We start from the raw sequence: 27,246 nt of genomic DNA, 5'->3' as shown, positions 1-27,246 counted from the left end.
TCCCCACGCTGGCACGTGGCACCCCCGGGTCCTGTGCTGGAAAAGAAGCTCTCGGGACAGCCTCAAACCGAAAAGTCGTTTTATTGGTACCATACATGACTCATAAATGGCACAAACTATGGAGGAGAAGGAAAACAAAAAAAAAAAAAAAAAGAAAAAAGAAAAGAAACAAAAAGGCATTACAGTGTGCCCGGGGGGGTAGGGGGCAGCGAGCGGCACGTCACCACCCCCACGGGAGCCCCAGCAACGCGGCAGCGGTGACAATCGTACCTTAACTGCAAAGCAGAGCCCCCCCCCCCGCCGCGCCAGGCTCCCACCGTGGGGTCCCCATGCTGGGGGGGGGGGCCCGGGGCTGAGACCTCAGCCCCCGGCTGCCCCGGGGCGCAGGAGCTACCCCAGGCGTCTCGCTGGGGTTTTGGGGCCAGGAGCAGGCCAGGGCTGAGCGTGGGGCTCAGGCACCATCTCCCAGCCCCAACCCAGAGAGAGCAGCAGCGGGGGGGCGGGGGGGTGTCACGGGGGTCCCCCCCCACAGCTCGGCCACCCCCCCACCATCTCAGCCACGGGTGGGAGAGACACAGAGCGCGGGCGGCCCCCCTGCTGCACCCACAGCCCCCCACGCTCACGGGGGGGGTCCCCCGACAGCACCAGCCAGCCCCCAGCCCCACGGGGCTGCAGGGGACACCGGCTGGGGGGGGGCCGGCAAAGGGAGGGGGGTGCAGACCCCCCCATCTCCCCCGAACCGCAGGGCTGCTCCGCGTGCCCCAGGCTCCCTTCCACACGCACACGCAGCCCTCCCGCACACACTCTCGCACACGCACGTGCACCCAGCAGCCAGCCCTGCCTGGAGCAGCCCCGGCCCGCCCCCCCGGGGGCAGCACACACTGCAACCCCCCCTCGGGGGGGTAGCCCGGGGCCCCGGCTCCCCCAAAAATGCACCACCGAGGCTGCCTGGGGAAGCTGGTGAGCACAAACGCCCCCCCAGGCGCCTCCTGTCTTCTCCGTGGAAGAAGCCTTGGAAGGAAATTTTTTTTTTCCTTTTCTTTTTTTTTTAAACCAAAAAAAAAAAATAAAACCCAAAAAATTATTATTATTCTCGTTGTTTCCCCTAACATCAATGGAGGCACCTGCTCTAGTGATAACACATTGAAAGAACAGTATCGTACACACTGTCTACAGCGCGGAAATGTACAAGCACGAGGTACACGAACCCGAGGGGGGGGCAGCGGGGACAACAGCACACAAGATTTACATTGAGGAGGGAGGCGGGGGGGCTGCCCCCCGCCCCCTGGAGGGATTAGAAAGGAAGTCTGCAAAGTCTCTCCTTGGTTTGAAGCTCTCCGAACTGGATATAAAACGAGACTCCCAAGAGAAGAAGCCTGTACAAAAGTCAGGACAGGGTGAGAGCGCTCAGGGCAGGGAGGGGGGCACCGGCGAGGGGAGGGGGGTGTGGGGGGGCTTTTCCCATCTTTTTTTTTTTTTAACTTACAATTTTAATAATATTATTTTTTTTTTTTTAAAAAAAAAGACAAAAGTAGGAGGTACCGGGAGCCGGGGGATGGCCAGGGTGCTCTGGGCAGGAACGCAGGGGCCGCAGGCACGGAGCGAGGGCACCGGCCACCGGCACAGACCTGCGGCCTCGGGCCCCCCCGCGCCCCCCAGCCACCTCCCTGCCAGGCGATTCCTATGTACACAGTCCCCGTGGGCCCTGCTGTGGGGCGAGAGAGGGGATGGGGAGCAAAGTGGGGGGGCAGGAGAGCGGGGAAATGCCAGATCCTCAACACCACCCCCAGCGCAGCAGGATCTGACCCCTGGGTGGGGGCTTTGTCCTTCGCCGCCCACCCCCCCCAGCCCCAGGTCGGGCTGGAGATGTGCGACCAACCCTGCGGGCTGCTGCCCAGCAAACCCCAGCTGTCAGAGCCGGGGCGAGGAAGAGGAGGAGGAGGAAGAGGGTCGCAGTGCTGGGCTGGACCCCAACGCAGGGCGGCTGCGCCCCCGCTCCCCCCATTCAGCAGGCAGGGGCTGGGCGCGCCAGGAGGGGACGATGAGAAGCTCTCCGGGGAAGAAGCAGGGAGGAAGAGGGAGAAGGGGGGAATAACGAAGCTACAGCCCCGGATACCCACCCCTGCGCCGGGGTCTGGGGGGGAAGCAGGGGGGCGGCAGGGGGGGAGAGGGCTGGGGCTCGCCCCCGGCCGTGCATCCCGCCGGCCGCGCGGCGCCGGTGCGCCCCGGTACCTCGCCGCTTCCCAGTCACTCTCCGTTGCAAATGTACAGGTAGATCGGTTTGGACTGAGTCCGCGGGGGGGTTGAGGGGGGCCGCAGGGCCGTTACTGCGACGCCTGCGACGTGGGGTTCTCTGACTTGCTCTCCTGGCTGGAGGGCGGTTTGCTGTTCCAGGGGCTGTTGGCCCCCAGCGCGGGCGAGTTGTTGAAGCTGTCCTCGTCGTCGATGCCGTTGGCGGCGTCGAACTGCGTGTTCTCCAGCCGGGTGATGAGCCGCTCGTCCTCGTCCCCAAACTCCCCCCCCATCAGCGTGGGCTCGCCTACCACCATCACATCCTGAAAGGGGAGACGGTCCCGAAACATAATCGAGGTGGGGGGAGCCCTGGCCGCCACACCGCCCCCCGACACCGCAGCCCCTTCCCCAGCCGCGGGGCCGGCTCCTCGCCCCCAACGCCAGCCCCGAGGTTTGGGCACCGCCTGGGTGGTGCTCAGGAGCTGCAGCCCCCCCTGTCCCTGGGCTGGGACTTGCTCTCTGCAGGGGCTGAGACCGAGGGGGGGTCCTGGGGACTGCCCCCCCCTGCTTGTCCCCATCGCCAGGAGAGGGCTGGGGGGCTCGGACAGGCAGCCCTGGGGCTCTCCCCTTAGCCACTGCCCGGGGCTGGGAGCCCTCCCCTCCACCCCGGGGAAGGAAGAGAGAATGGAAACGGGATGCTTACAGGTACCTGACTGGACAGGGCAAAGGTGCTGGCCGGGCTCTTCTTCTTGCTGTTGCTGTTGTTGGTGTTTCCCCCGCCGGAGCTCATGGTGCTGCCCCCGGACATCTTCCTTTTCCGGCGCTTGCTGGGCTGCTGCCGCGCTGGCTCCGCTGGCCCGGGAGGGAGAGGTGGTCAGCCCCAAAGAGAAGCAGCTGGTGCCCCCCCAACCCTTTTTCTACAACCCCCTCTACCAGGGCCACCTCTTCCCGTGACAGCCTCGCTGCCCTCCTCCCATCCGCGCCGAGAAGCCCGGCGGGCAGCGCAGACTCACCAGGCGGCGCGACCATCCGCTGCCACTTCTGGAAGAGGCAGGTCTTGAGGCAGTCCCGGGGACTGAGGCTGTAGGTCTTGTGCCGTGACATGAGCTCCTGCATTGGTTCTAGGATTACACAGAGCTGCGGGGAGCAGACAGGCTCGGGGTTAGACGCAACGCCCCTGGTCCCAACAGGAGCCCCCCCGTCACGCAGCCGGCCGTGTTGCACCGACCCAAGCCGCACGTGGAGCTCGCAGGCTCTGGCAGATTTGCTGCCCCACTGCCCTGCATCATCCGCCCGTCTTCCAGATCCCCCCACGCGCAGCTTGCCCTGCTCCTGGCTGCAGGTACGGCTGCCCTGGGGCATCCGAGGTCCTGTCCCCCCCCGCTCCCTGCACACTTACTCGGAGGTAGTTGAGTGTGGAGTTTGAGAGCCCACAGCGGGTGATGTTCTTGGATAACTGGTCCAGCATCTGGGGGTCCTGTGCCTAGGGGCGAGAGGGACAGGGCTCAGCTGCGTCCCGCCTGGGGACTGTCCCCACCCCCCCCCAAGCCCCAGCCTGTGATGGGGGGACAGGAGGGGCCCCCTCGTGCACAGCAGGGAGAGGAGCTCGGCAGCCCTGCCTCGCCCCCGGAGCAGAACTCACATGCATGGCAAGGATGCTGCGGGGGATGAGCTCTCGATGCTGGCGGATGCTGAAATGCCACGTCTTTATCCTCATCATGTCGTCGAACATGAACTCCAGGTAGAGCCGCCCTTCCACGCACACCTGGGCAGGGCAAAGGGTCAGGCACACGCTGCCGGCACACGCTGCCACCCCGCTCCCCCAGCCCAGACCCCCCGGGAACCCATCGCTCCTGCACACCAGGACACCCGCCCCTTGGCCTGCCCGTGCTTGGTACAAGTCCCAACACAAGCCGAACCCACGAGCCTGCACGCCCAGGGGACCTGTGCAGAAAGGGGACGCTGCCGGTACCTGGGTGAACATGGGCTTGCCGTGCTGGGTGACCATGGTGCACTGGTCGCAGTCCAGCGAGACGAAGTTGTTGTGGAAGGACTCCTTGGGGTGCTTGAGCACGTAGTAGAGCTCTGTGGCCCCCCCTTCAAAGATGCTGCGGAAGTAACGGGGAATCAGAGTCCGGCCGATCGCTGGAGTGGGAAAAGGAGGAAGAGAAAAGTCAGTAAACCTGGCTCAGCTGGGTGCGCTCGCCTGTTCCTTGGGGGTGCACATGGAGAGGGCCCCCCAGACCCCACGGCTGGAGGCAGCTGAGCTCCGACCCCCCGCCCACACCTCCCCGCGTAGCACCACGGCGAGCTGCGAGCCCGGCTCTGCTGCTACTCACTGTATCTCTTTGGTCCATCCTCCAAGCAGAAAGTGATTGTTAGCATGGCGTCATCCTCGAAGAACTCCGTGGTGAAGGCGTCCCACCACAGATTGTCACATTCCTGGGGGTGCCAGAGAGATGCCAGGTCACAGACAGCCCCGTGCCGTGCTCAGCCCTCGGAGGGCTGCGGAGAAGGGGCTGTCCCCTGGCCAAGCAGGGCCCTGCTGCCGAGCGGATTTCTCCTAGACCTTACGCAGCTTGTGAGGATGGGAAGCACAGAGCGCTCTCGGAGCGCGTGCTCTGTCCCCACCCTGCCGGAGGGACCCCGTCCCCAACACGCCCAGCTGGGAGCATCCCCCCGCCCCCGGCCACCCTCCCCTCCAGCTCCCCACCTCTGTCCAGTTCTGCAGCCGCTTGTTGAGCTCAAATATCCTGTAGTCGGTCTGGTTGCCGTACGGCGTGTGCCTCCTGCCAGGGAGCAGAGCGGGAGCGGTCAGAGCGGGAAGGAACCCACCGTGGGGGACACAGAGATGGGGACACACACCCCCCCTTTAGGGCCGGGCAGAGCCCCAGCATCCCCCATAAGTCCCCACAGGCCAGCAGCATGCCCACCCTCCAGGACACCCCCATCCTTCCCACGCACGGGGCAGGCTCCCCGCTCCCCCCCCAGCCCCCCCGTGCTTACCCGATGCCAGGCTCCAGGTACGTAGGTGGGTACATGGGAGTAGGGCTAGGGGGAGAAGCAGCACAGCCGGGTGAGCAATGGGGACACCTCCAACCCTGCCCTCCCCGGCCCCCCCTTCCCTGCCACCAGCAACAAGCAGTCAGGATGCTGACGTCCGACAGCCCCGCAGGGTGACTCGCTCCCCAAAATTGGGCGCTGCTCCCCCACCCCAGGGACCTGTCCCACAGCTCCTGGGAGCTGAGCCCTGCTCCTCTGCAGCCGGGCAGGACTGGGGTTGGAAAACGGGGCATTTTGGCAGGGGCTGGGACTGTTCCCTGTCTTGAGTCATCCCAGGAGTTTGGCCTGGCAAGGGGCTTGGTCCCACAGTGCTTGGGGACCTGGGACCCCCTTGATCCCAAACGTCACCCTTTCTCCACCCAGCCCCATCTCTCCCCTCGCACTAACTGAACTCCACGTGCTGCAGTCTCACCACGTTTCTGGGGAGCCAAAGGTTCACGGAACCCCAAACCCTGCAGACCCCTCCCCGAGTCCCGGCTCACCCCACATCTCGATCCAGCATGGTGCCCGGGTGGAAGGGGGGGAAGGCGTTGCCGTTCGGGGGCTCCTTTGGCGAGTACAGCTTGAATGACTTAGAGGAACAGCCTGGAGAGAGAGCGAGGGCGCGGGTCAGCCGGCTGCACCCCAGCACCGACTGCGGGCAGCCCGCGAGGACGGACGTATGGAGAGGGGGGGGACACCTCTGTCTCATCCCCGTGGTGAGGAGGAGGAGGAAGAGGAGGGATACAGCTGCTGGGAGGCGCCCTGACCCGAAAGGCAGGACGCTGCTGTATGGAGAGGCCAAGCCCTCGGTGACACAGCCCCATCCCTCCCCTGCTTCACCCCGCTGCCGGACAGACCCACGGGTGCCCGGAGCTCAGCGGGCACCCGGAGCTCAGCGGTTCTCAGCCGGCCAGGGCCTGGGGACCGGTGCCAAGGGACGGGTGCAGCTGGAGTGCCGGGGAGCAGGCCGGGCCCTATCCCCCCCCTCCAGCCCTTCCACGCTGCTCCTAATCCTGCCGCCCCGACCCGGGAATCGCAGGGGATCGCTTTGCTGACCTTTCTATCGCCATGGAGACGGGTGAATAATCGCCCGGACGGCGGGTCCCCAGGCAGCCACCATCTGCCACTCAGGCAGCCCGGCGCTCGCCGGGCTCGAGACGGAAGGAGACGCCACGAACCACCCCCGCCGCCCCCCCGGCACCCCGCGCTGCCGCCCGAGAGCGACCCGAGGGAGTTGGGGACGCCCACGCCCCGTGTCCCGGCTCCCCAGGGGACGTCAGGGTGGGCTCCCACGCTGCCGGTCCCCCACCCGGCGGCTTCCCGGGAGCGCCCCGGCACGCCCCGCTGCCGGCAGGACCCGGCACGCCGAGCCGGGCGCCGCCGAGACACGTGCGGCGGGGATGAGCCGCTCCCCGCGGCCGGGCGAGGGCTCGGGCTCGGCCCCGGCGGGCAGCCAGGCAGACGGGCCGGCCCGGACGGGCGCGATGCCAGGGAGCGCCGGTTTCACCGGCTCGGCCGGCCCCGCCGCCACAGGGACATCCCCGGTGGTGCCGCGGCACCGGCCCGTGCACAGCGAGCGCGGCCGGGCTGCGGGGAAGGGCTCCGTCCTCAACGGGCACAAAGCGGGAGCAAAAAGCCCTGAGGAAAGCGGGGCGCAGCCCCTCGCTCCCACCTACACCGTCATAGATTAAATGAATTTGCCACGGAGGTCGGTGCCGGTGCTAGGGAATTTCTGCTTTCTGCTCCAATCCCGGTCAAGTTGTGCCCCATGGAAATTAGAATTCAACTGAAGCCACGCTAGAAATACAGCATTTTCCTCGCCGCCTTGCTGCTGCTAAATGGCATTAAGTTGAAGCGTGCTTGATGCACAGGAAACTTTCCAAAGGCGAGTGTCTTCTGGCTAAAACGAGCCAATCCATCACGCGCAGAAAGCAGCAGCGAGAGGCTGAACTCTGCTCGCTTCTGGTCACTATGTCCTCGAGAAAAAGAGAGCCAGCAGATCTCGTCCTCTCATGTTTTGTTTTTATTCATCGATGAGAGAAGGGAGGAAAAAGCCCCCAAGGGCTCCTGCATTTTGCATTTCTCCTTTCTCGGCCGTGCACGGATCTGAGCTGAGCCACAGACCACGAACACCCTCCGTGGGCACGGGACGGTCTCCCAGGATGGCGTGACGGGGGGAGATCCAACCCTGCCTGCTCTGCTCCTGATGCCTTGCCGACGGCCAGGACAGACCCCTGCTCCACCCCGAGCAGATTTAGCAGCGACAGGATCAGTCTGGGGGCTCTGCTAAGCGGCCTGTCGCAGCAGCTAGGGGAGGGAGGGGAGCCGGTGACGCGATCTCAGCACCACCAGCGCCCTGACCGAGTATTATTTTCAACACAGCATAAAATACGCCGCCGTGTTAAGTGGTTTTACATAACGTTAACAATAGCCCTGAGATTTACTACGGGCTGCCCAAGTGCTAAAGCCACCGCAGCTACACGCACGCTACCAGCGGTACACGGGACAAGGCCACGACTTTGTGACAGCACCGGTGCCCATATTCACCCAGGCACGGAGCGCACCGCGTGCTCGGGGCGATGCCGCTGCTACCCCCGCTGTGCTGCAAACCCCAGGGGCACGGGGCCCTGGATGGACCCCTCCCCACCCTCGCTCTCCCCCCCCGGCAGGAGGCTCGGCGCCGCGAGAACGCGCACGTGGTCGGCGAGGAAAATCCGGCTGAGGCTGCGGCGAGGGAGCTGCCGGCCCGGGCAGGTCCCGTGGGGCGGCGCGGCGCGGGAGGAGGGGACCCCCGGGGGCAGCGGGCAGCCCACCCGCACCGTGCGGGGCCGATGCGAGCTCCGGGAGGAGGCGGGGAAGCAGCTCCATGCGTCCGGGGAGAGGAAGCGGGGTGCTCCGCGAGGGAGCCACGTACCAGCCGGCGTGCCCAGCGCTCTGCCTGCCTTCTCCTCCGCTTCGCCCGCCCGTTCTGCTGAGCGTCCCAGCCCGGCCCCACGGCTGGAAATGGGATGGAAAATCCCAAACCAGCCCCCAGAGCTGAGGAGCACGGCCTTTGAGTAACCAAAAGCAGCACCAGCACCTCGCTGTCACACCTGCAGCCGCCACAGGGACCGGTGCCCTCTGGCCAAGAGGAGCCTTCCTTCCCCAGCCGGGGAGCACTTGTGCTTTCTGCGCAAGAAGCAGAGCTCAGAAACAAGGCAAGACATTAACAAAAATGAAAGTACAAGGGAAGAAGCGCGGCCCAGCAGAGGCCACAGGCCCTGCTCAAGCAGGGAGCATCCTGCTCCTCCCAGCAGCCGGTGGCGAAGAGGGGCGAGCCTTCGTGCGAGGGCTGCCGCTGCTTCCCGGCATGCTCCCTGCCAGCTTCCTGGCCGCCTAACGAGGCTTGGAAGTGTAAATAGCGGCATTGTTTCGCAGGCGCTGCTTTGCCGGGGTGTGGAAGCCGTGATAGAGGCAGGAAATCCACCTTCCCAGCCCAGCCCTGCTGGCAAGGGCGCTATCCGGAGCTGGGCGCAGGGTGGCAATTCTCACTCGGGTCAAATAATTCGCGTGGCTTCACCCGGTGAGGGTTTCTGGTGCTGGGGGGCAGAAGCAAAGAGAAGCACCCAGAGTGGTCAAAACAGGTACAAGCACACGGAGCGGTGCACGGTGTGTCCCAGCAGAGCTGCTTCTCCATCCCTTCTTCCTCTTCTTCGGAGAGGAGGGGACGGGGAGGGCAGCTGCAAGCAGCGATGCTGTCGAACCAAAGGGAACACGGGTAGCACACACCAAGGCACCACGCGACACCTCCTGCTGCAACCCGGAGTAAATACCAATACACAGCAGGGCAAAACCCACGGCCTGCCGTGCACGCAGATGACACTCTCACTTTCCTCCAGCCACGCAGCAGCTGTGCCCACATCCGAGCAGCCTCCGAGCTCATCTCGACCATTAGCTGCCTCCTCGCCCGCACCGTGCGGCCTCACCTCCGGCACCCAGCGATTTGTTGCAGCACAGCAGCCCCGGGGACTCCCAAAAGTGCTTTGGTTCGCTGCTGCCGAGCTGCCCGAGGAGCTGTATGGCTGAAAACTGAGCATGTCGGGTTCCCTGATCCCCGTTCAGTCAGCCTCCTCCTGGGGACACGCGGGGGACACACCAGGTGGCACCCCAGCACGCCAGCACCAAAGCACACCGAGCACGCCGGAGCAGGGAAAACCCAGGCACTCCTTTCTATTGACGGAGTTGGAAACTCAGGGGGACAGCGGCCGGCCAGAAGAGCAATAATTAACTGCGGCCTGACGGATCTGGACTGCGGAGATGAATTGGGAAGGGCTGATTAAAAAGTCGTCCCAGCTGGAAAGCTCCCGCACCCCAGCGCTTCCACGGCGCTCCATCCTCCAGCCTCTCGCCGTGCGTCCCCGGGGCAGCTCGGACACTGCGGAGAGGTTTCGGCCAAGCCACAAATCTCGGGATGTGGATTTGTGCCCCAGTCTCTGCGCTGTCTGATGCCGGGGGCTGGCGGGGCCGGGTGCTCAGCAGGGGTGCTGGAGGCTTCTCGCCTCTCGGGTAACCGGCTCGCACCCGGGGCTAGCAGGAGCCCCCCTTCGTGGTTAGGACCACAGCTGATCTGGACGCGTGGAGGGAGATTCAAAGCGGGAGGGAGCGTGCCCTGCCAGCTGCACAACAGCCTGAAAATTGAATCGCTTCCAGCGCTGCAAACCCCAGATGCAATCCCGCAGATAACCCACTTTTCAGCTCCACTACTATCAACTTGGCACGAGCCAGTCATTTCCTGGGACGCTCAGGGACGTATCCCACTGTCCCTAATTGTTCCTTTCATCTTGCTGTCTCGGACGAGAGATCCCTCATCGAACGTCGCCGATTTCAGCCTCAGGAACGGGGCCTTTCACATTCCCAGCCGCTCTGCCTTCCCTCCCAAAGCCCCCCACCCTCGGGCCCTGCCACCTCCAGGGCTCCTACAGCGAAGCGAGGACGCTCGGGGCTGGGCTTCGGCTTCTCCCGCTGCGAGCACGCGGACGGCGCAGGGAAGTAAACAAACACCACGGTGCTGGAACCGCAGGGCTGGAGAAAACCCTCGTCAGCATCCCGTGGGGAAAAAGAGCGACCAACGCTCCTGACAAACCAGGACTTGCATTTTCCAAGGTTTCTAGACTCTGCGGCAGCAAGGAGAAATACGCCAAGCGTAGCCAGGCGCGGTGATGCTCCTCCACAGCCCGCAGACAGCGCCTCTGCCACAGCTCCCGGCTCCTTACACGCACGCAGCACAACAAAACAAGACGATCCCTGCAGTTTTGTGTGGCTGCTGCTCGGGGCAGCTCTCAGCAGGGACAGGATCCTCCCGCCGGGGCTGGAGCCGCGGTGACAGACCGCTCCCGTCCCCCGCTGCCTGCCAGCCCCCGGCTCCAGCAGGGGAAGGGACCCTCGAGGACGGGCAGGGGGGAAGGACAGAGAAAAGCCCGTCCGGCCCCGCCGCTCCCGCGGCCGAGGGAGGCTGTCAGCCCCCACGTGGCGCATGGAGATTGGCGATCCCGGGATGCAACGCTCGGCTCGCTGCCGGCCGCGGCGAGAAGCAACGAGCGCTGCACGCTGGGACGCGTAGTCCCCGGGGACGCAGCCCCGCCGCCCGCCGCCGCCTCGCTCCATGTTGTGCCCCAGCCGCAGCCCGGGGACGGGGACGGACCGCGCAGGGGCATCGCCTCCAGCGGGACACCCGCCCGGAGCAGGGGCGGCGCAAGCACCGCCACGAGGAGCGCGGTGGGAGCTTGCCCGCGTCGGGACTGTTTGCGAAGTACCACCTGCCCGAGCTGAGCGTCAGCCCTGGGTTAAACCCAGCAGAAGCAGCCCGTGCTAGATCTCAGAGCAAACGCTTTCGGCTGCTGGACTTGCGTGGTGCTGCCTCGCCGGCAGCACGTGCTGAGGCTGGCGTCAGGGCTTTTGGCTCCAGCCTGACACCAGGCTGCTTGCTGTCCTCACCGCCCTCATACGGAGCAGTATCACAGCCCCGTGCCTAGAGGCAACCCCGGGGTCAGCTGGCGGCAGGGGAACCAGCCCCTGGATGGACCCACAACACAGCCTGGGGCTGTCCGGCGCTTCCCAGGGCTCCTGCTCGTGCTGGGATCTGCCAACGGCACCAGCACCCCCCTGCACATAGCACCGCGGCGCCGGAGGAGCTGAAGCCCCCTTCCCATCCCGAAGGAGCTGGCAGACTGACCAGCACAAACCGCGCTGCAGCAGCGAGGGCCAAAACCCCGGAGAGCAGCCGGTTTGGGACACATCGACCCGGTGCTCCGGGGGCACGCGTGGCCCAGGGGGAGCTCCCCGCCCCAGGAGCGAAGCTCTGCAGAAACCACCCCGACCTCTGCTGCCCAGCCACGGGCCAACCTTGCCCGGGCATCCCCGCTCGTAAGACCAGCCTGCCTGAAACAACAGCCAGGAGGGCAACCGGTGGGGCGGCCAGCCTCGCCACCGCAGGTGTCGCAACCGGTGCGCGCGCACGCACGGAGCAATTAACGTCCGCGCGGAGCAATTAATGTCCGCAGCACCCTGCCCACCGGGTCACTCGGAGGACAGGAGGTTTCCGAAGGAGGGGCGGTCAGGAGAAGCGCCGCTGTCGCTCCGTGACTGTGCAGGAGCCGTGGTTTGTCCTTGCGGGCAGACCTCGAGCGCGTGGCAGGGTGCTCGGAGCGCTGGCAGGGTGCACGCCGGCGCAGAGCTGCAGGCGCGCAGAAGTCTGGCGCAAGCGGCGGTGACGCTGGACACGGTTCAGAGCCCCTCCGAAAGGAGCCGAGATGCTCCCAGGGCCGGCCAGAAGGGTCTGGAGGAAAACGCTGCCACGCTGCCGCAGTTCAGGGTGACGGAGAACACTTGGGGACGATCGCTGCTGCGTCCGGCGGTGCCACCCTGCCAGCCGTGGGACAGGGCCACGTCCTTGTGCCCACCTAGCCCACCTCCTCCCCACATCATGAGGGATGCAGGACGCTGCTGCCTGCTCTCACCGGTCTCCGAAAGAAGCCGAGAGGCTCCGCATCACCAGTGAAAGGCTCCTTAGCTCATAACCCAACTTTCGCATCCTTTCACTGGCATCTTCCTATTTTACACCGGCTGCGGCCAAGGGGAAAAGTCCCCAGCAAACCACAGGGAAAACCCCGCATCGCCAAACCTCCCAACGGGAGCCTCTCTGCCCTCGGATCGCAACTTTTCTTTTTTAAAACAACACATCTCACACGCTCTTCTGCTCAGCACTTCTTTCCCGAGTCCTCAGGGTGTGCTTGGATCGCAGATTTAGGATTTCTACAACATCGGGAGGGCAAAGACCACGTTCCCTCCTCCTTTAGAGGAAACCTCAGCTCTCCCACAACAAGAACACACCAAAACCCGAGGCTTTAAAGAAAGGAGACATCCAAATTCACCGGGACTTAACGCAAACCGTGAAAGCAGACATCCGACCGACTCCGGAGGATTCGCTGCAGAACTGCCCAGGCAAAGCGCTACGGGATGCACGGCGAGAACAGCGCCGGCAGAGCCCGGCCAGGAGGGTTTGCTCCCACACCTGCTGCTGAAGGCCACGGGGTCTGCCCCAACATCGCCGGTCTGACCTGTAATCCCGGGCGGCGCTTTTAGGACAGAAGAACAAGCCGCACTGATTCAGGGAAGAAAGTTTTCCAGCCCCCAAAAGGATCCCGCAGCCTCACAGCCCTGCGCTCACGCCTCGACCAGGGACCCTCGCGGCACGGCTGCCCTCCTGAGCCCTTCTTCACCCCGTTTCTCTTTCGGGCTCGTGCTGCAGCCCCGCTCTCCTGGCCACGTCCCCAGCCGAGCCCGCGCTTGCCCATCGCCCAGGACCCGTCTGGAGCCACCAGCGCCACGTCCCAGCCAAGCGACCCTGCGGCAGCTTCGGGGCTCTTCTCTCCCGGCCACTCGGGAGAGGCGTGGGAGAAGCAAGATTCTCAGTGGGAAAATTATCTGCCCAGCCCGAGGGCCCCGTGGCGCGGCGCGGGGACCCAGTCCCCTGCCCGGGCGAGTCGCTTCAGCTCCCCGGGAAACCGCAGGGACGGGCCGCGGGGAGCCCCACGGGCGAGGAGGGCTCGCGGCCCCGCAGCTCGTGCCAAGCCTCCGTCAGCACAGGGCCGCCGCGGTGGAAACAGGAGCAGCCCGAGCGCAGAGAGCCCGGGGCCGGCTCCGTGGGGTGCTCATCTTATCGCCCACCCTGGGGACCGCTGGAGGTCAGGGCAGCCCGCCACGGGACGGTCCGGTGGGGGGATTTCGGGGGAACCTCCCCCCCCCCAGCAGCCCCGAAGGCAGCCCCACGAGCAGGGCGCCCCACCGCAGCCCCCTCTGCACACGCAGGTGCTGCTCCCCCCGTGGCGTCCCCTGTCCCCGAGGACACCGTGCCCCCCCTGCGGCCCCGAAAGGCTTTGTCTACCGGCAGGGACGAGCCGCTCGCTCCCGCAACCCCAAACTCTCGCGGCGCCCCCGCTTTTGCACCCCTCGGACGTTTCGCTCCCTCCGAGGTGCTCCGGAGACGCTCGCGGGACCCTCGGAGCTGCGGGCTGAGGACAAAGTTGCGGCGGGCGGGGAGGAGAGGTGGGCGCGCAGCCCCCCGTGACAGCGTGCCCGGGGGGGACACCGGGGGGGGCGCGGGGCAGCTGTCAGGGGGCTCGGCCGAGGGAAGGAGCCGGGGGAAGAACAAAGGGAGCTGCGGGTCGGGATGGAGCGGGGCACGAGGGCTGCCGGGGGACGGGGGCACCTCTCCGAGAGGCAGGACCTGGGTGATGGGGAGAGGGGACGGGGAGGGAGCCGGGGGGGACCTGGGGACGAGCGGGGGGACGCGGGGACGAACGGGGGAGGAAGAGGGGAGCCCGGGACGGACGGGGGAGCGGGAGAAGGAGCCAAAGCCGGCTGGGGCCGGGGAGGGGAGCCAGGGGGACGCGGCGCGGGGCTGGGCTCGGGAAGGCAGGCACGGACCGGGGGCCAAACGGGGCGAGCACCGGGACCGGGTGGCGGGGGGGGGGGCGTTGGGGTGCCGGTGCCTCCGCTCTCAACTTTCCGGGGGCGCGCAGAGGAAACTTCCCGGGGGGGGGGGGACACACGGGGGGGGGGGGGGGGCCGGGACTCACGGCGGGCGGCGGCGGCGGCGCTGGGGCGGGGGTCGGAGCGCGGCGGGGCTGCGGGCCGCCATGGGGCCGGGGGCGGCGGCGGGGCGGGGCGGGGCGGGGCGCGGGGCGCTTCCTTTGTCTGCGCCGCGCCGACCCCACAATGGCTGCGGCGGCGGCGCGCCCGCTGCCGGCCGCGCGCACCCCCCCTCCAACACCCCCCCTCCAACACCCCCCCCACCGCCCCCCCGCCCCGGGGCACCGGCACCGGCACAAAGGGAAAGGGACGGGCGCGTGAAGGGGGAGGGGGTACGGGGGGTGCTGGGGGGGGTACGGGGGGCAGGGGGGTACGGGGGGTACGGGGACGGCCCCGCTGCTCGCCGCCCGGCGCGGCTGGAAGTTGGGAGGGTTGGGGTCCTGCACTGCTCGCGGGGTGCTGGGGGCGGGCTGGCACACAGCCCCTGCTCCCCCGCGTCCGTATCCGCGGCTACATAGAGCCCCTGCACCCCCATATCCACACCCGCGTCTCTGCACGCCCCCTGCACCCCTTGTCCACATCTCTGAACGCCCCCTGTACTCCCTTGTCTACACATCTGTGCACACCCCCTGCACCCCCATATCCGAATCTACATACACCCCCTGCACCCCAACGTTTACACCCACATCTGTGCACACCCCCTGCACCCCCACGTCCACATTCACATCTATATACACCCCCTGCACCCCCACATCCGTATCCACATCTACATACAGCCCTGCACCCCCTTGCCTACGCACACATCCATACACACCTCCCCGCACCCCCATATCCATATCCGCACCTCTGCACGCCCCCATAACCCCATGTCCACACATCTGCGAACACCCCCTGCACCCCCACATCTATCCCCACATACACCCCCTGCACCCCACACCCGTGTCTGTGCACCCCCCCCGTACCCCCACATTTATACACGCACAGCTACACGCGCTCCTCCTGTGCCTACATCTGCGCGCCCCGCTGGGCTCCCTCCCCACGCACACCTCCACACGCTCCCCTACACCCTCGAACCGAAGGCCACTGGCTTTCCGCACACGAAAGCCACGTCGCCACCCGTCGCGTTCCACGTGCCCAGCAGAGGGGCCTCCGGTGGTCTCCCCACAACCCTCCTTCCAGGCACGTAAGGACCATCCCCGCGAGGCCGGCAGCGGAGAGCCGCTCCGCTCAGGGATGCTCAGCGCCTGGAACAGACCGCAGGCGGACCCGAGCCCCACGGACCAGCTGAGGCGCTAGCCCAAACACTTCAAACTTTTAATCGACGCTGCTCGCGCTCACCCATTCAAAGACGGAGTGCCAAAAGATGCTTTACAAACCCATATGTGCGCACCGGGAGGTGACGCATACAGACACACGCTCAGCCACGCAACCCTGCAGGAGCCCTGCCTCCACCGAGCGGTGCCAGGCGGGGACATCTGCCCCTTGCCCACCTGCAGGTCCTGCTGCAGGCACAGCTCAGGGATGGGCCCTGTGCGCTGCACCCCAAGGCAGGGGTTTGATCTGCGCTTTGGGAACCTCCCTTGCACGCTGCTTGGGCTCAGGGAGGTGCAGGACGGGCGCCGCGCGAGCGGAGGGGCCAGAAAGGCGGCGCGGTGGTTATTCATTTGGCTGAGCAGAGCCAGGGCTGTCGCGCAACGACGCCTCCGAGCGTCGCACCGACCGCCTCCACGCCTGGGAGGAGAAACCGCCGGCGTGCAAACGGGCGGCAGCGCCGCGGCTGCCTGCGAGCTGCTGCCGGCTCACGCCCAGGGTGCAGCCCGAGCCCACCGCCCAGCACCCCCCCGAACAAAATAAACCACAAAAAAAAAGAAAAGAAAAAAGAAAATTGGCAACTGAGTGACCAAGCCCCCGGACGCCCTTTTTGCTGCTCAGGTACCCACCGACGGGCTGCAGGCTGGGTGAAGCTGGCCCGTCGCACCGGGCGGCGGCACAGATGAGCCAGAGGCGCCCCCAGCGCAGCTCGGCAGGGCTCTGAGCACAGCCCAGGGCTGAGCTTGGCACCAGCTGGAAAATATTTCTTTCCCCGGGAAAGTTTCAATAAAAGTCTACTTTTCTCTAGTTTGCTTTTGATTTTTCTTTGAAGTTTTTCAGGGTTTTTCTTGTTTAAACTTATTTCCCTTTCCCCCGGTTTCTGGTAAGAAAAAAAAAAACACCACGCAGTTCATTGGGGAGGTGGCACGACAAGTAAAATGCATCGTTTCGCAACGGACAGCACATCCACAAGCTTTCCTTTCCTTGATGAGACTCTAAATTTTTCCAGTTAGGATTTTTTTTGGTGAAAATTTCAATTCTGTCAAAAAAAATCATTTTGGGGTGCAGAAAGCCACATTTCTGCAGCAACCCGCCCTGCTGACCCTGCGTCCTCCTCGCTGCTGCTGTCCTCGTGGACGCCCATCGGCCCAGCCCGGGCGCCCCTGGGTAACCCCACAGGCGAATTGGGTCCTCCTGGGCCAAGATCCCAAAGCTCGGCCTGGCTGCCCCGTGCCCCAACAGCCCCCCCAGCTCCACGTGGGAGAGCCAGGCTCGGTGCATGCAGCAGTCACAGGCGCACACCCGTGCGGCTCGCCCCACACACGCACGCTTGCAGGCAGGCTCCCGGGCCGGCACACACTTGCACGGCTCCTGGCACAGCCCCGGACACGTACGTGCACCCGCCCCGGGCACGCACACCTTCCCACGCCCCTTCCCTGCCCCGAAGCGGCCGCTGTGGGGTAACACAGGCAGAGCTGTGGGGCCCACCACGCACCCACTTCCTCCGTTACAGCACGCGCAGGGTGTGCGCAGAAACCTCGTCCAGCACCACGAGGTTTTGGGGGCGTCCTCCCCAGTCACCGCGCCTCCAGCCTCATTTTCTCGTCACCTCGCAGGCAAAGCCACAGCAAGCAGTGCTGTGGGTAAGCAGAGGGAAAAGCCCCGTGAAAGGCAGCTCTGCAAGAGGCAGGCACAGCGGGACGGGCATGCGCTGTCCATGCCACGGAAACGTGCGGTGCCCAGGAACGTGGCACGGGGGACGCTGAGTGCCCCACTGCTGCCCACCTCCTGCCAGCCTGCATCTGGGTGAGCCGGGCTCTGGGAGGCCACAAGCTGCTGTCATTAGACCAATAAATCACGCTGGCGGTGACACCGGTGACAGCTACGGGCTGGCACGGCTCTCCTGGTCAAGACTGGCCATTAAAATGCCCTGCTCCTTCTCCGGATTTCAAGGCTGCATGATGTGCGCACAGCCACAGGCACAAAATACTGCAAAGAGGGATGCTTCGTCCCCGTAGCAGCTGCTCCTGGTGCCTGTGCCGTGGCCACGGGGCTCGGAGAGGAGCACCCACCAGTGCGCGGGCTCCACAGCCCAGCACATCCACGACAAACACGCCCCGAGCAATTTATCCCGGGGCTCAGCAGCCCGCCGGGACTGCTCACGTGTCCCTGCTCGGCTCTGACGACAGCGCTGGACTGGTCCACGTGGCTGCAGCAGCCCCAGCTGTTTATGGTTATAGCCGAGTTAATAATTAAATAGATGCTGGATGGAGAGCAGAAAGGCTGGGATGCAGCTGGGAAGTGTGTGTGGCGGTGGTGGTGCTGGGGGAGCCCCTTCCTCGCGACGCGCTCTCGCCCGCAGCACGGGGCGATTCCAGCTCCCCACATTCCCATGACGGGATCCCCCCAAACCCAGCCTCTGCTCTCCCCCAAGCATGGGCCCCATGTCTGCCCCGGCTTCCCAAAGCCCAGCAGGGCTGCAAACATCCCCTGTCAGCACGGCAGGGCCATCACCAGCTCGGGCTGTCCCCGGGGCTGCGGGACACCCACCGCTGGTGCAGCAGGAGCCAGCACCAGGACACATCCAGGACACATCCCCGGTGGGGATCACGGACGCTCCAATGGCTCCGATCCCCTCGGCAGGGGAGGCTTGGTGCCAGCCGTACAGCCCAGCAAAGCAGGCAGGACACACGGCAGCACGAAGAAAACCCCCTGCACCTCTGCGTGCCCCCAGCATGCCTGCTCCTGCTGCGCGCCAGACCAGGGGCGGCTGGCACAACGCTCCTGCTCCACGGGACGTGGGAACGGTGCCACCACGCTGGCCTCCCACCCTTCTGGGGCTCTTGGCCTCGTGTGCCACGTCCCCCCGAAAAAAGCAAGGCAGCGGGGGCATGGAATGGGAGCTACAGCCCAGGGTGCCCGTGCTGAGACCCGGTGCCCTCCTCACTCCCTTCTGCCTGCCCCGGCACACGCAGGCACCGAGCGGGGACGCAGAGACGCGCTTACGTAAAAAATAACAATAATAAAAAACCTGCTAGCGGTGCAAACTGCACTAGCAGCAACGGGGAGACGGACTGGCCTGGCACTTCCCAACATCCCGGATTCATCCAAATCATGGCAAGAGCGGGGCACCCCCGCACGCAGACGCAGCCCGCAGCGGGGAGGCGCAGCGCGCACCCCGGAGCACCCCTCTGGGCAAGGCACAGCCGTCCTTCCCCACCACAAATCCTAGCGCCTTTCAAATGGAAATCTGCTTTGCTTCTCTGCCTCCCCCGAGGGGCCCTTCCCTCGCCTGGATCAGGGGGGTGTCTGGGGCAGGTGGGCCCCCCCTTTTCTCTGGAGAAGGCACGGCTCCATCGCTCCCCAGGAGAGAGGCTTGGGGGAGGCTGGAAACTCAACAATGACTCATGCTGGGCAGGCGGCAGATCCTGGGGGCTCCCGGGATTAACCCTTCCGAAACAAAACCATTTCCAGACACCGAGACGTGCAGGGAAAGCCCGGGGGCTGCGGGAGAAGCTGACTGCGGGGGCAGATCCTGAGCATCATGCAGGGAGCAAAGAGGGAAGACCCGGGTACGTGCGCGCTGAGCGCCTGCCCACCCCCTGCCTCACAAGGGGAGCTGGAGGAAGGCGCCACGAGGGGCGCAGGGCACACAAGCGGTGCGCAGGGACGTCAGGCTGCCCACTGGCTCCAAGAAGGAGCAGCCCACACGCAGGTAGTAGCAGGTCCTGCCGGCGAGGGGCTTCTCGCAGAGGCACCACCGCCAGAGAAGCGCCCGCTGCGTTCCCACGCCGTGCTGGAGGTGCCGCAACGCGCATCCTGCACAAAAAAACAATCCAGGCGATGGAAAAACCCATCCCCATCCCTCCAGCACAGCGGCCACCGCCTTGCTCGTGCCGAGGGGCACACTGGGTGCCAGCCCAGGGCTCAGCCTTGCCCCCAGCCCCCGGCTCCTGCGCTCGCAGGCTTCGTGGCCCCGCCGCGGCCACCCACGGCCGCCAGCCCTGGCCCCTCTGGCAGCGGCCCGGGGCGAGCCTGCCAGCACCGCGGGGTTTACGACTCCAGACGCTCCAGGTGGATTCTCTCATGTTACAAGAATGGTTCGTTTTACAGCCAGTTTCCTGGCCTGGGGCTGGTCCCTGCAGCCCGGCCGGGCTGGGATCCTGCGATGGATGGAGAGAGGCGATGGGGCAGCCCCACCAGCACCCCAGGGCCAGGTGGAGAGGGGGCCAGGCAGCATCGCTGAGGGGCTGGAAATCCTCGACCCCACCCCAAAGGTGCTGCTCAAGGGGAAAAGCAAGGCACAGGCTCAACACCCAGCCCCGCTGCCCTGGGGACTGTCACTTGAGCAGGGAGGGGACGAGGTCCCTGGTGCTGCGCTCCCTCCATCCCCTCCCCTCTGCTCCCAGAGCTGCAGCAGGGCCCCGCACTGCTGCTCCCCATCGATTTACGCCACCGAAAGCGGCCCCCCGCTACACCCCGCTCCTCAAAGATAAGCAAGAGGGGGACGCCAATCCCCCTGTACCCACACGTGGGGGTCACCGGGACCCCTGTGCGATCCCCGTGGCGTGGTTGGGAGGGATGCTGCAAACCCCCCAGGACCACCCGTGGGACGCCTCCCGGGAGCGCGGCCGCCCGCGGTTCATTCCCCGCAGGTAACTCTACCAGCAGAGCCCACCCCTTCCCCTCACCCCTCGCGCGGTGCTGCCGAGCGCTCCGAAGCAGCTCTCCGAATATAGCAGCATCAAATAGCTCTATCAATAATGCATCGCTTCTGCTTCCTCTCGCTGCCGTGTTTTTGTTGCTAACATGTGTGTCCTTCCTGTTAACAGCTGCCTCCGCTCTGCCAGCTAGGCCAAACAGGGACACGGCCACCGCTGCACGGGGACGGTGGCTCCCGGCCCCCGCGGCTCCGGGTCACGGCCCCGACTTTGGGGACAGCCCGGGCTTTGCTGGGGAAGCTCGCCGCCGCTCGAAGCCTCCTGCGGCACGGTGCTGCTGCACGCCGCGGCTCCCCGGAGCGCTCAGCAGGGCGCAGGGCTGGAGGAGAGCGCGGGCACCTCCGCGGGGAAACGGCCCCCTGCTCCTGCCCTGCCTGCCTGCAGGCTCCGCTCCCCCTAGCACCGCTTCGCCCAGCTCCCCAAAACCCCACGGTGGGCTCCGTCAGGGGCTCAGCTCCGTGGAAGCAGCGCTCCCGCTCGCTGCCTCGCTCCTGCCCTGCCCTGCCCCGGGCTCACCCCGCTTCCCCAGCCCGGCAGCCTCCAGCCCGAGGCGGGCGAGCCGCAGACCGGTCGCTGCACGCCGGGTCCAGGCGCCTGGGCTTGCCCCGTGCCCGGCGAAGCAGCGTGCTGCGATCCGCTCCTGCTGGCAGGGAAGCAGGAGCTGGGGCTGGGCGCCTGCACCCCTCCGCAGGGAGGGCGGCAGGGGGCAGGGGCAGCCCCCAGCCCTCCGGAGGAGCCCCAAGGGCCACGCGCGACGCTGGCGGCACCTCCGCCGACGGAGGACGCGCACCAGAGGTTTGCGCACGCAGCTGCGGCAGCGCGGAGGCCTGGCGCACGGCAGGGGCAGGGGGCTGACGCCCCGCTCCCCTCGCTGTCCCCGGAGAAGCCGGCGTCCCAGCGCCACTCCAAGCTGGGCTTCGCTGCAGAAACCTGGCTGCGCTCCCAGCGCAAGCCCCTCGGCGCGGAGGAGGGGCCCAGGGCCGGCAGCTCCTGCAGAAAGCAGGGGGCCCCCTGCTCTGCCCTCCCAGCCGGCGCTGGGAGACCCCCGGGAGCTGCCCCCCCCCCCCCCAGCCCCCCACGTCTGCTCCAAGGCCCCGCGGGCACGGGCAGGGTGTTATCTGCGGCCCCGCGGGCAGGGTGGGGTTGGAGCAGGGCAGGGGCTGGCAGCCGGGAGATTACGCCCCGATCTAACGCCCCGTGCTCGTCCTGGGAGCGACCGGTTTGGGAGGGAAGGGGACGAACGCCAACGGGGAGCCAGGGCGTGATGGCTCTGACGGGGTCCTGCCCACCCCCACGGTGCCCGTTGGCACAGCAGGACGGGGCGCAGAGCCCTGCGGGTACCTGTGCCCACAGGGGATGCCCCGGCACACGGCGGTGCCTGTGCCGCAAAGCACAAGCGTGCACCAGCCCACGTGCACGGCCACGCTCCTGCACCTCCGTGCTGCCTCCCAAAGACACTGCCCGCAACACCCCGGCCACGGGGGCGGCTCCGGGGGTGCCGGGCAGCCGCCCCTCCTCGCCTCCCCGCTCCAGGTGGGGCCGGCAGCGGGCTCGGCAGCTCCCCACCGCCCTCCCCCTCCAGCAACAGCAGGAAACCACAGCCTCAGCCTGCAGGCGGGCTGATAACGGTCACCGGCCCCATCCTGCCTCCCCCGGGGGGCCGGGGAGGGGGCACCCAGCCCCTGCCCCGCTCCGGGGCTGCCAAAGTCCCCCCAGGGCACCCGCTGCTCCCCGCTCCAGCAGCCGCCCCGGAGCCAGACAGCAAAGGGACGTGCCCGAACCACGCGCGAAGCGGGACCCCGGCACCCACGTCGCTGCGCACACGCGTGTGCCCTCGTGTGAACGAGCAACACGGATGCGGCCGGGGGAATCCCACAGCGAAGGTGCAGATAAAGAGAGAGGGCGGCATGAAGTCGAGATGGGAAAGTGAGCCGAAGGTGCGGGGGGACAGGCAGGAGACGCCCGTGCCACCGCCACTTGCGCAGCAGGCGCCATGCCCCTGCCTGCCCTCCCCGGGGACGTGCAGCCACCCGGCCCGGCGTCACGGCTGCGGCATCGCCAGGGCTCCGGGGGGCTGGGGCACCGCCCCGGGGTCCCATCCTGCTGCTGACGCCCATTCGCCCCTGCAGGGCTGCCCCCACGGCACTGGCTTTCACAGTGCTGGCTCAGGAGGAGCAGACAGTGCCATTTCTGGAACAAACTCAGAGCCCAGCAGACAGACGCCCAGCACCGGGCCCGCTGGCACACCATTAACCCACCCAAGTTTTCCCAAACGAACCTGAGCTGGCAGCAGGGTGAGCTCACGCAGGCCCGGAGGAGCCGCGCCACGTGGCTGCGATGCACCCGGGCACCCTAAACCCCAATTTACCACCCCGGCGAGCACAGCTCGGGGCGGCCACAACTCCCTGCTGCCCCCAGGGACGCGACACAGCACGCGAAGGCACCTCGGACGGCATTTTCCACCCAAGCACGGCCAGCGAGGTGACGGCACAGCCCCCGGAGAAGAAGCCTGCCCACCCTGCAGCCCCGGCCCGCAGCCCGTGGTGACCTCCGGCGGCTCGCGGCAGGGCCGGGGACGGACGGCGCGTCTCTGGCGCACGGCTCCCACCGCTCGGCACGCGGGGCCGGCTGCGCCCAAGCAGGCGCAGGGCAGGAGGCGATGGCTGTGCTGCCGTGGAGGGTTTTTGGGGGGGAGGGGGTTCGGGGAGGGTCTCTCCCCCAGCGCCGCCGGCTCTGGGCGGGGAGGCACCCAAGCAGGCGGGTGAATTCCCAGCTCTCCCGCTCCCAGCCCGGAGGACGGCGGGCAGTGGGAATTCCCCGGGCGGCTCAGCGCACAGCTGCCTCCCCTCCCTCCTCACCTGCCTCCCCCCCGGGCCGGCCCCAGCACCCCATTTCTCCCCGGCGCGGCGCATTCCTCACAGAGGGGACCGGGACCGGCGCGATTCGCCCGCGGGGTGCTGGGGATGCAGCTCCAGCAGCGGTGGAGGTGCCGGGCACGAGGCCCAAGCAGCGTTTGCGAGGCAATAACGTGACTTGTGGGGTCAGGAGCGGAGCCCCTGGGCTTTCAGAGGGCAGGGGACAGGCTGCAGTCCCAATCCATGTTTTAAAACATTTCCACTTGCAGCCCCCGCTGCAGGGCAGAAGAGTTCATCCCTGTACAGGATGAGGCCTCAGGAACCCCGCGCTGCACCTGAGTTATGGCAAGGGGCCGGCAGCAGCAGGGCCCCCCCGCTGTCTGGGCGCACCAGGGGGGGACGTTTTGGCTCCCATCACACCCTCTTCGTCTGCCTGACCTCCCCGCCGCAGCGCTCAGCCTCGGCTCCGCGTGCCGCCGTCCCTTCCCAGCGCATCTGTCGCAGGAGGCACGTGGCGCGGCTCGGCCTCGTGATAGCCGGGGACACGCCGCACGAGCTCGGCAGAAGGGAGGGAAGCAGCCCCCGGGGGGGGGCAGGGGGAGGATACCAGCGCCCCGGGGGGGCGGATACCAGCGCCCTCCCCCTGTCCCCAGCACCGTGGCGGGGGCTCTGCTCCCGCGCTGGTGTCGGGCACGCTGACGGCGCCCTGCTCTGCGCATCGTCCCCACCACACGCGGCCCTCCAGGAGGTCAGGCCTCGTGCCCCGGGGCCTGAAGCGACGGCACACACACGCGTGTCGGGAAGGAAAACCCCGCCGGGGCACTCGGGGGGGCTGCCCTCCCTCCTGCACGACGGCGTGCGAACAGGCACGGGGGGGGCAGGCAGGGTGGCTCGGGGCTTCGCCGCCCGCCCGGGGCTGCGCTCAGGCTGGAGGAACCCGCTGCCTGCCCGGCCTTGGGTGAGCCTCTTCCCCGCTGCAAAAGGAAGAGGGCTGCCGGAGCCAGCCCTGCAGGGAGGGGAGGCCGCGAGCCCCGCGCAGGGGCAGGGCCGCGTCCTCCCTGCGGGCTGCGAGGGAGGAGGGAGCGCGCCTCTGCTCCCCCCTCCCCGGGGGCCCCACGGCACCAACACCGTTACTATGGCGGAAAACATCACCATCTCTCTTTTTTTTTTTTTTTTTTAATAATAAAAAAAATAACAACAGCCCAGAGCACGCCGACCCCGGGTGCCAAGGCCTGCCCGGTGCGGAGGGCTGGCCGCGGGGAGCCTGGCTGCTCGCCCCCAGCTCCGAGGGGGCCCCGGGGACGGTGGCACGGTGCCGGGCGCAGGGCGGCTGCCGCCTCGGCCTCCTCCGGCTCCATTCAGCTCGTGTTTACTTCCCCTGGCTCGTGCTGCCTGCCAGGCCGCCCGCTCACGGCTCCGTCCCCGGGGGGGGGGGGCAGAAACCACCCGGGGGGGCAGAAACCACCCCCGGCACGTCCGTCCCCGCTGCCCTCGGGTATGGGGACAGCGGCACCTCGCCCCCTGCCCCAAACCTCCATCCTGCTGCAAAGCACGGGAACAGCCACACGGGGCATGGGGCGGTACGGGCCTAGGGGGGACCCTACGAGGGACCCCCGGGGGGGGGACACGGTTTGTAGGGGGGCGTTTCAGGGGCGAGACCCCCCCCCCAGCATCTCCCAGGCAGGAAACTCCTCCAAGTTAATGCAGCCCCGAAGAGCAGCCTGGGCAAAGCGGCTCATTAAATGTTTCTGGCTGGCAGGGGGCCAGCGGCAGAGCTTGTTTTTTCTATATTCCGATAAACAGTCCGGGGAGGGGAAGGGAGAAAGGGGGGGGGGGGGCCACGGCCAGCGGGGAAGTCTCTGGATGTGCCACCAGCCCGCGGAGGTGGGCAGGGAGGGGACACGCGGGGGGGGCACACGCACGCGTGCACACACGCACACACCCGGGTGCGGATGGGGAGAAGCAGGGGGGGGACACACACACACGACGATGACGAAGCCCCCCCGCGGGGATGCTCCGGCACCCCCCCCCCGTCCCGGCACCCCTTCGCCCACCAACATGGCGGTGACATTCCTGGTGGCACGGGGCCAGCTCCCGGGGCGGGGGGGGGACGGACGTGCCAGCCCCGTGGGGGCCCCGTGGCGAGGTGGGGGCGGCGCTGGGGCTCTGCCTTCGCCCCGTTCCAGCCGGACCCTCGCCAAGGCCGGGGTGCGAAGCGTGTATGGGGGGGGGGTGGGGGTCCCGTGGGGGAGGCGTGCGGAGCCCCCCCCCTCCCCGTGCCCTCCGGTGCCTGCCGGGGCTTGGTGCTGTAAGTGTTTGGCCTGGCTGGGAGGCAGGTTCACGTGACTTTCTGCTTGAGGAAGCAGCGCTCTGGCAGCTTCCAGTGGGAGATGGAGGAGGCGGTGGGGGAAGGGGCCGCCTGCCTGCACGGAAACGCGGCGGGGAGGCGCGGGCAGCACCGGGGAGGGGGCGCGGGGGCACCCCCAGACCCTCCGCCCCCCGGGGAAGGCCCACGGCTGGGAACCCCTGCGGGGAGGCGCAGGGGACGCGCGGGGACCGTGCCCCCCGCGGGGTGCCCCCGGGGCGTTGTGGTGCCCGCTGCCCCCCAAAAGCCCCCCCCCCCGCCCCCCCAGCAGCAAAGCCACCGGGCCGTGGGGTCCTCCGCCGGGCACCCGAGGGAGACGGGGACCCAGTGTGGCACCAAAAGGCACCCTCGGAGCTGGGCCATCATCCGCCGAGGTCCCCAAGGGAGCGGTGTCCCCGCTGTGGACCTACACACACCCCCCCAAGGCCGCACCAAGCACGGGGAATTGCACAGCCCCTTCCCCAGGCACCACCAACATGTCCCCCCCCCCGGGACCCAGCGCACGGGGCCACCCGGGACCCGGTGCCGGAGCAGGCTCCAGCAGCCACACCGCTCCCCTCCAGGAGCTGCTGCTCCCGCGCAGGGCATCCCGCACCGAGGAGCGGGCGACGCACAGCCTGGCGCCCCCCCCCCCCCCCCCAAATCCCCCTCCGCAGCCCCCTGCAGCCCCCCAGGACCAGCCCCAGGCCGGCCGCCTCGCCGAGCATCCCCGGCGCGCGCCGAGACCTCGCCGCTTCGGCACACCCCCTGCTCAGGCCCGGCCGGGGCGCCCAGCACCCACGTCTCAGGGGGGCGCACGGCCAAACCCCGCTGAGTGGGGGGCACCCAGAGCCCCCCCACCCACGTGGGGCGCCCCAGGGTGCTGCGCCCCCCGCCCCTCTTCGGGGTCACCCACCGCTGTGGCACCCCCGCAGCACCCTGCCTGCGGGGTCCCAGCACCGGGGCTGCTGCAGGCACCCACGGCCGGGGGGGTCCCAGCACCACACGCTGTGGGGTGCCAGCACCGGCGCTGGGGGTCCGGACCCCCATAAAAGGGCCTCAGCAGCCAAGCCACGGGGACCCCAGCCCCACAGCCAGATGGCAGCCCCCACAACTGGGGTCCCAGCCCCATACGCAGAGCTCAGCACTGAAGGCACGGGGACCCCAGCCCCTACAAACAGAGCTCAGCACCCCAACCAGGGGGACCCCAGCCCCCACAAACAGAGCTCAGCACCCCAACCAGGGGGACCCCAGCCCCCACAAACAGACCCCAGCATCCAAGCCAGGGGGACCCCAGACCTTATAACCAGACCCCGGCATCCAAACCAGGGGGGACCCCAGCCCCTCTGAACAGCCCCCAGCATCCAGGCCACGAGGACCCCAGCCCCCAGAACCAGCCCTCAGCACCCAAACCAGGGGGACCCCAGCCCCACAAACGGCCCCCGGCCCCGGCCCCGAGGACCCCGGCCCCCAGCCCCGAGGACCCCGGCCCCCCCCCGGCCCCCCCGCACTCACCAGGGCATGCACAGCCCACTGACATCTTCACATGCCTGGCCCTGCCGGGGGTCGCTGCGCGCTGCCCGGGCCGCGGGGGTCTCGCATGGACGGCGCGCCGCGGGCTCCGGCGCCGTTAACGGCGTGGGGGGGGGGGGGGGGGGGCGGGGAGGGG

At 67.6% G+C, this 27,246-nt stretch overlaps 1 protein-coding gene across 4 annotated transcripts; it reads right to left on the bottom strand.

Moving 5' to 3' along the window:
* Positions 1–66: 66 nt before the first annotated feature.
* On the bottom strand, positions 67–27,246 carry LDB1 (LIM domain binding 1). Of its 4 annotated transcripts, none has more exons than XM_080596843.1 (11): positions 27,093–27,246; positions 5,778–5,880; positions 5,239–5,283; positions 4,946–5,021; positions 4,572–4,674; positions 4,205–4,377; positions 3,875–3,997; positions 3,632–3,715; positions 3,246–3,369; positions 2,936–3,084; positions 67–2,555 (listed from the first exon to the last, which is right to left on the bottom strand). In XM_080596843.1, the coding sequence occupies exons 1-11, from the start codon at positions 27,115–27,117 to the stop codon at positions 2,325–2,327; spliced, it is 1,236 nt and encodes a 411-aa protein (XP_080452969.1). In that variant the 5' UTR covers positions 27,118–27,246; the 3' UTR covers positions 67–2,324. The 4 variants fall into 4 exon arrangements, with proteins under 4 accessions (XP_080452969.1, XP_080452970.1, XP_080452971.1 ...); XM_080596844.1 differs by having other exon boundaries at positions 2,942–3,084; XM_080596845.1 differs by lacking the exon at positions 27,093–27,246 and adding an exon at positions 14,394–14,415.

Source organism: Anser brachyrhynchus (genome assembly GCF_964034855.1).
Source record: "Anser brachyrhynchus genome assembly, chromosome: 6".
Classification (NCBI taxonomy): Eukaryota; Metazoa; Chordata; class Aves; order Anseriformes; family Anatidae; genus Anser; species Anser brachyrhynchus.
This window is presented reverse-complemented; position numbering and strand designations above follow the sequence as displayed.

Bases quoted from the DNA above. Each gene is read 5' to 3' on its own strand.
- LDB1 (XM_080596843.1), bottom strand. From the start codon at position 27,117: ATGTCAGTGGGCTGTGCATGCCCTG. The intron at 4,378-4,571 runs GTGAGTAGCAGC...TTCCCACTCCAG, and splicing joins GGATGGACCAAAGAGATACA to CGATCGGCCGGACTCTGATT. The intron at 2,556-2,935 runs GTAAGCATCCCG...CTCCCCTTTCAG, and splicing joins CCCTGTCCAGTCAGGTACCT to GATGTGATGGTGGTAGGCGA.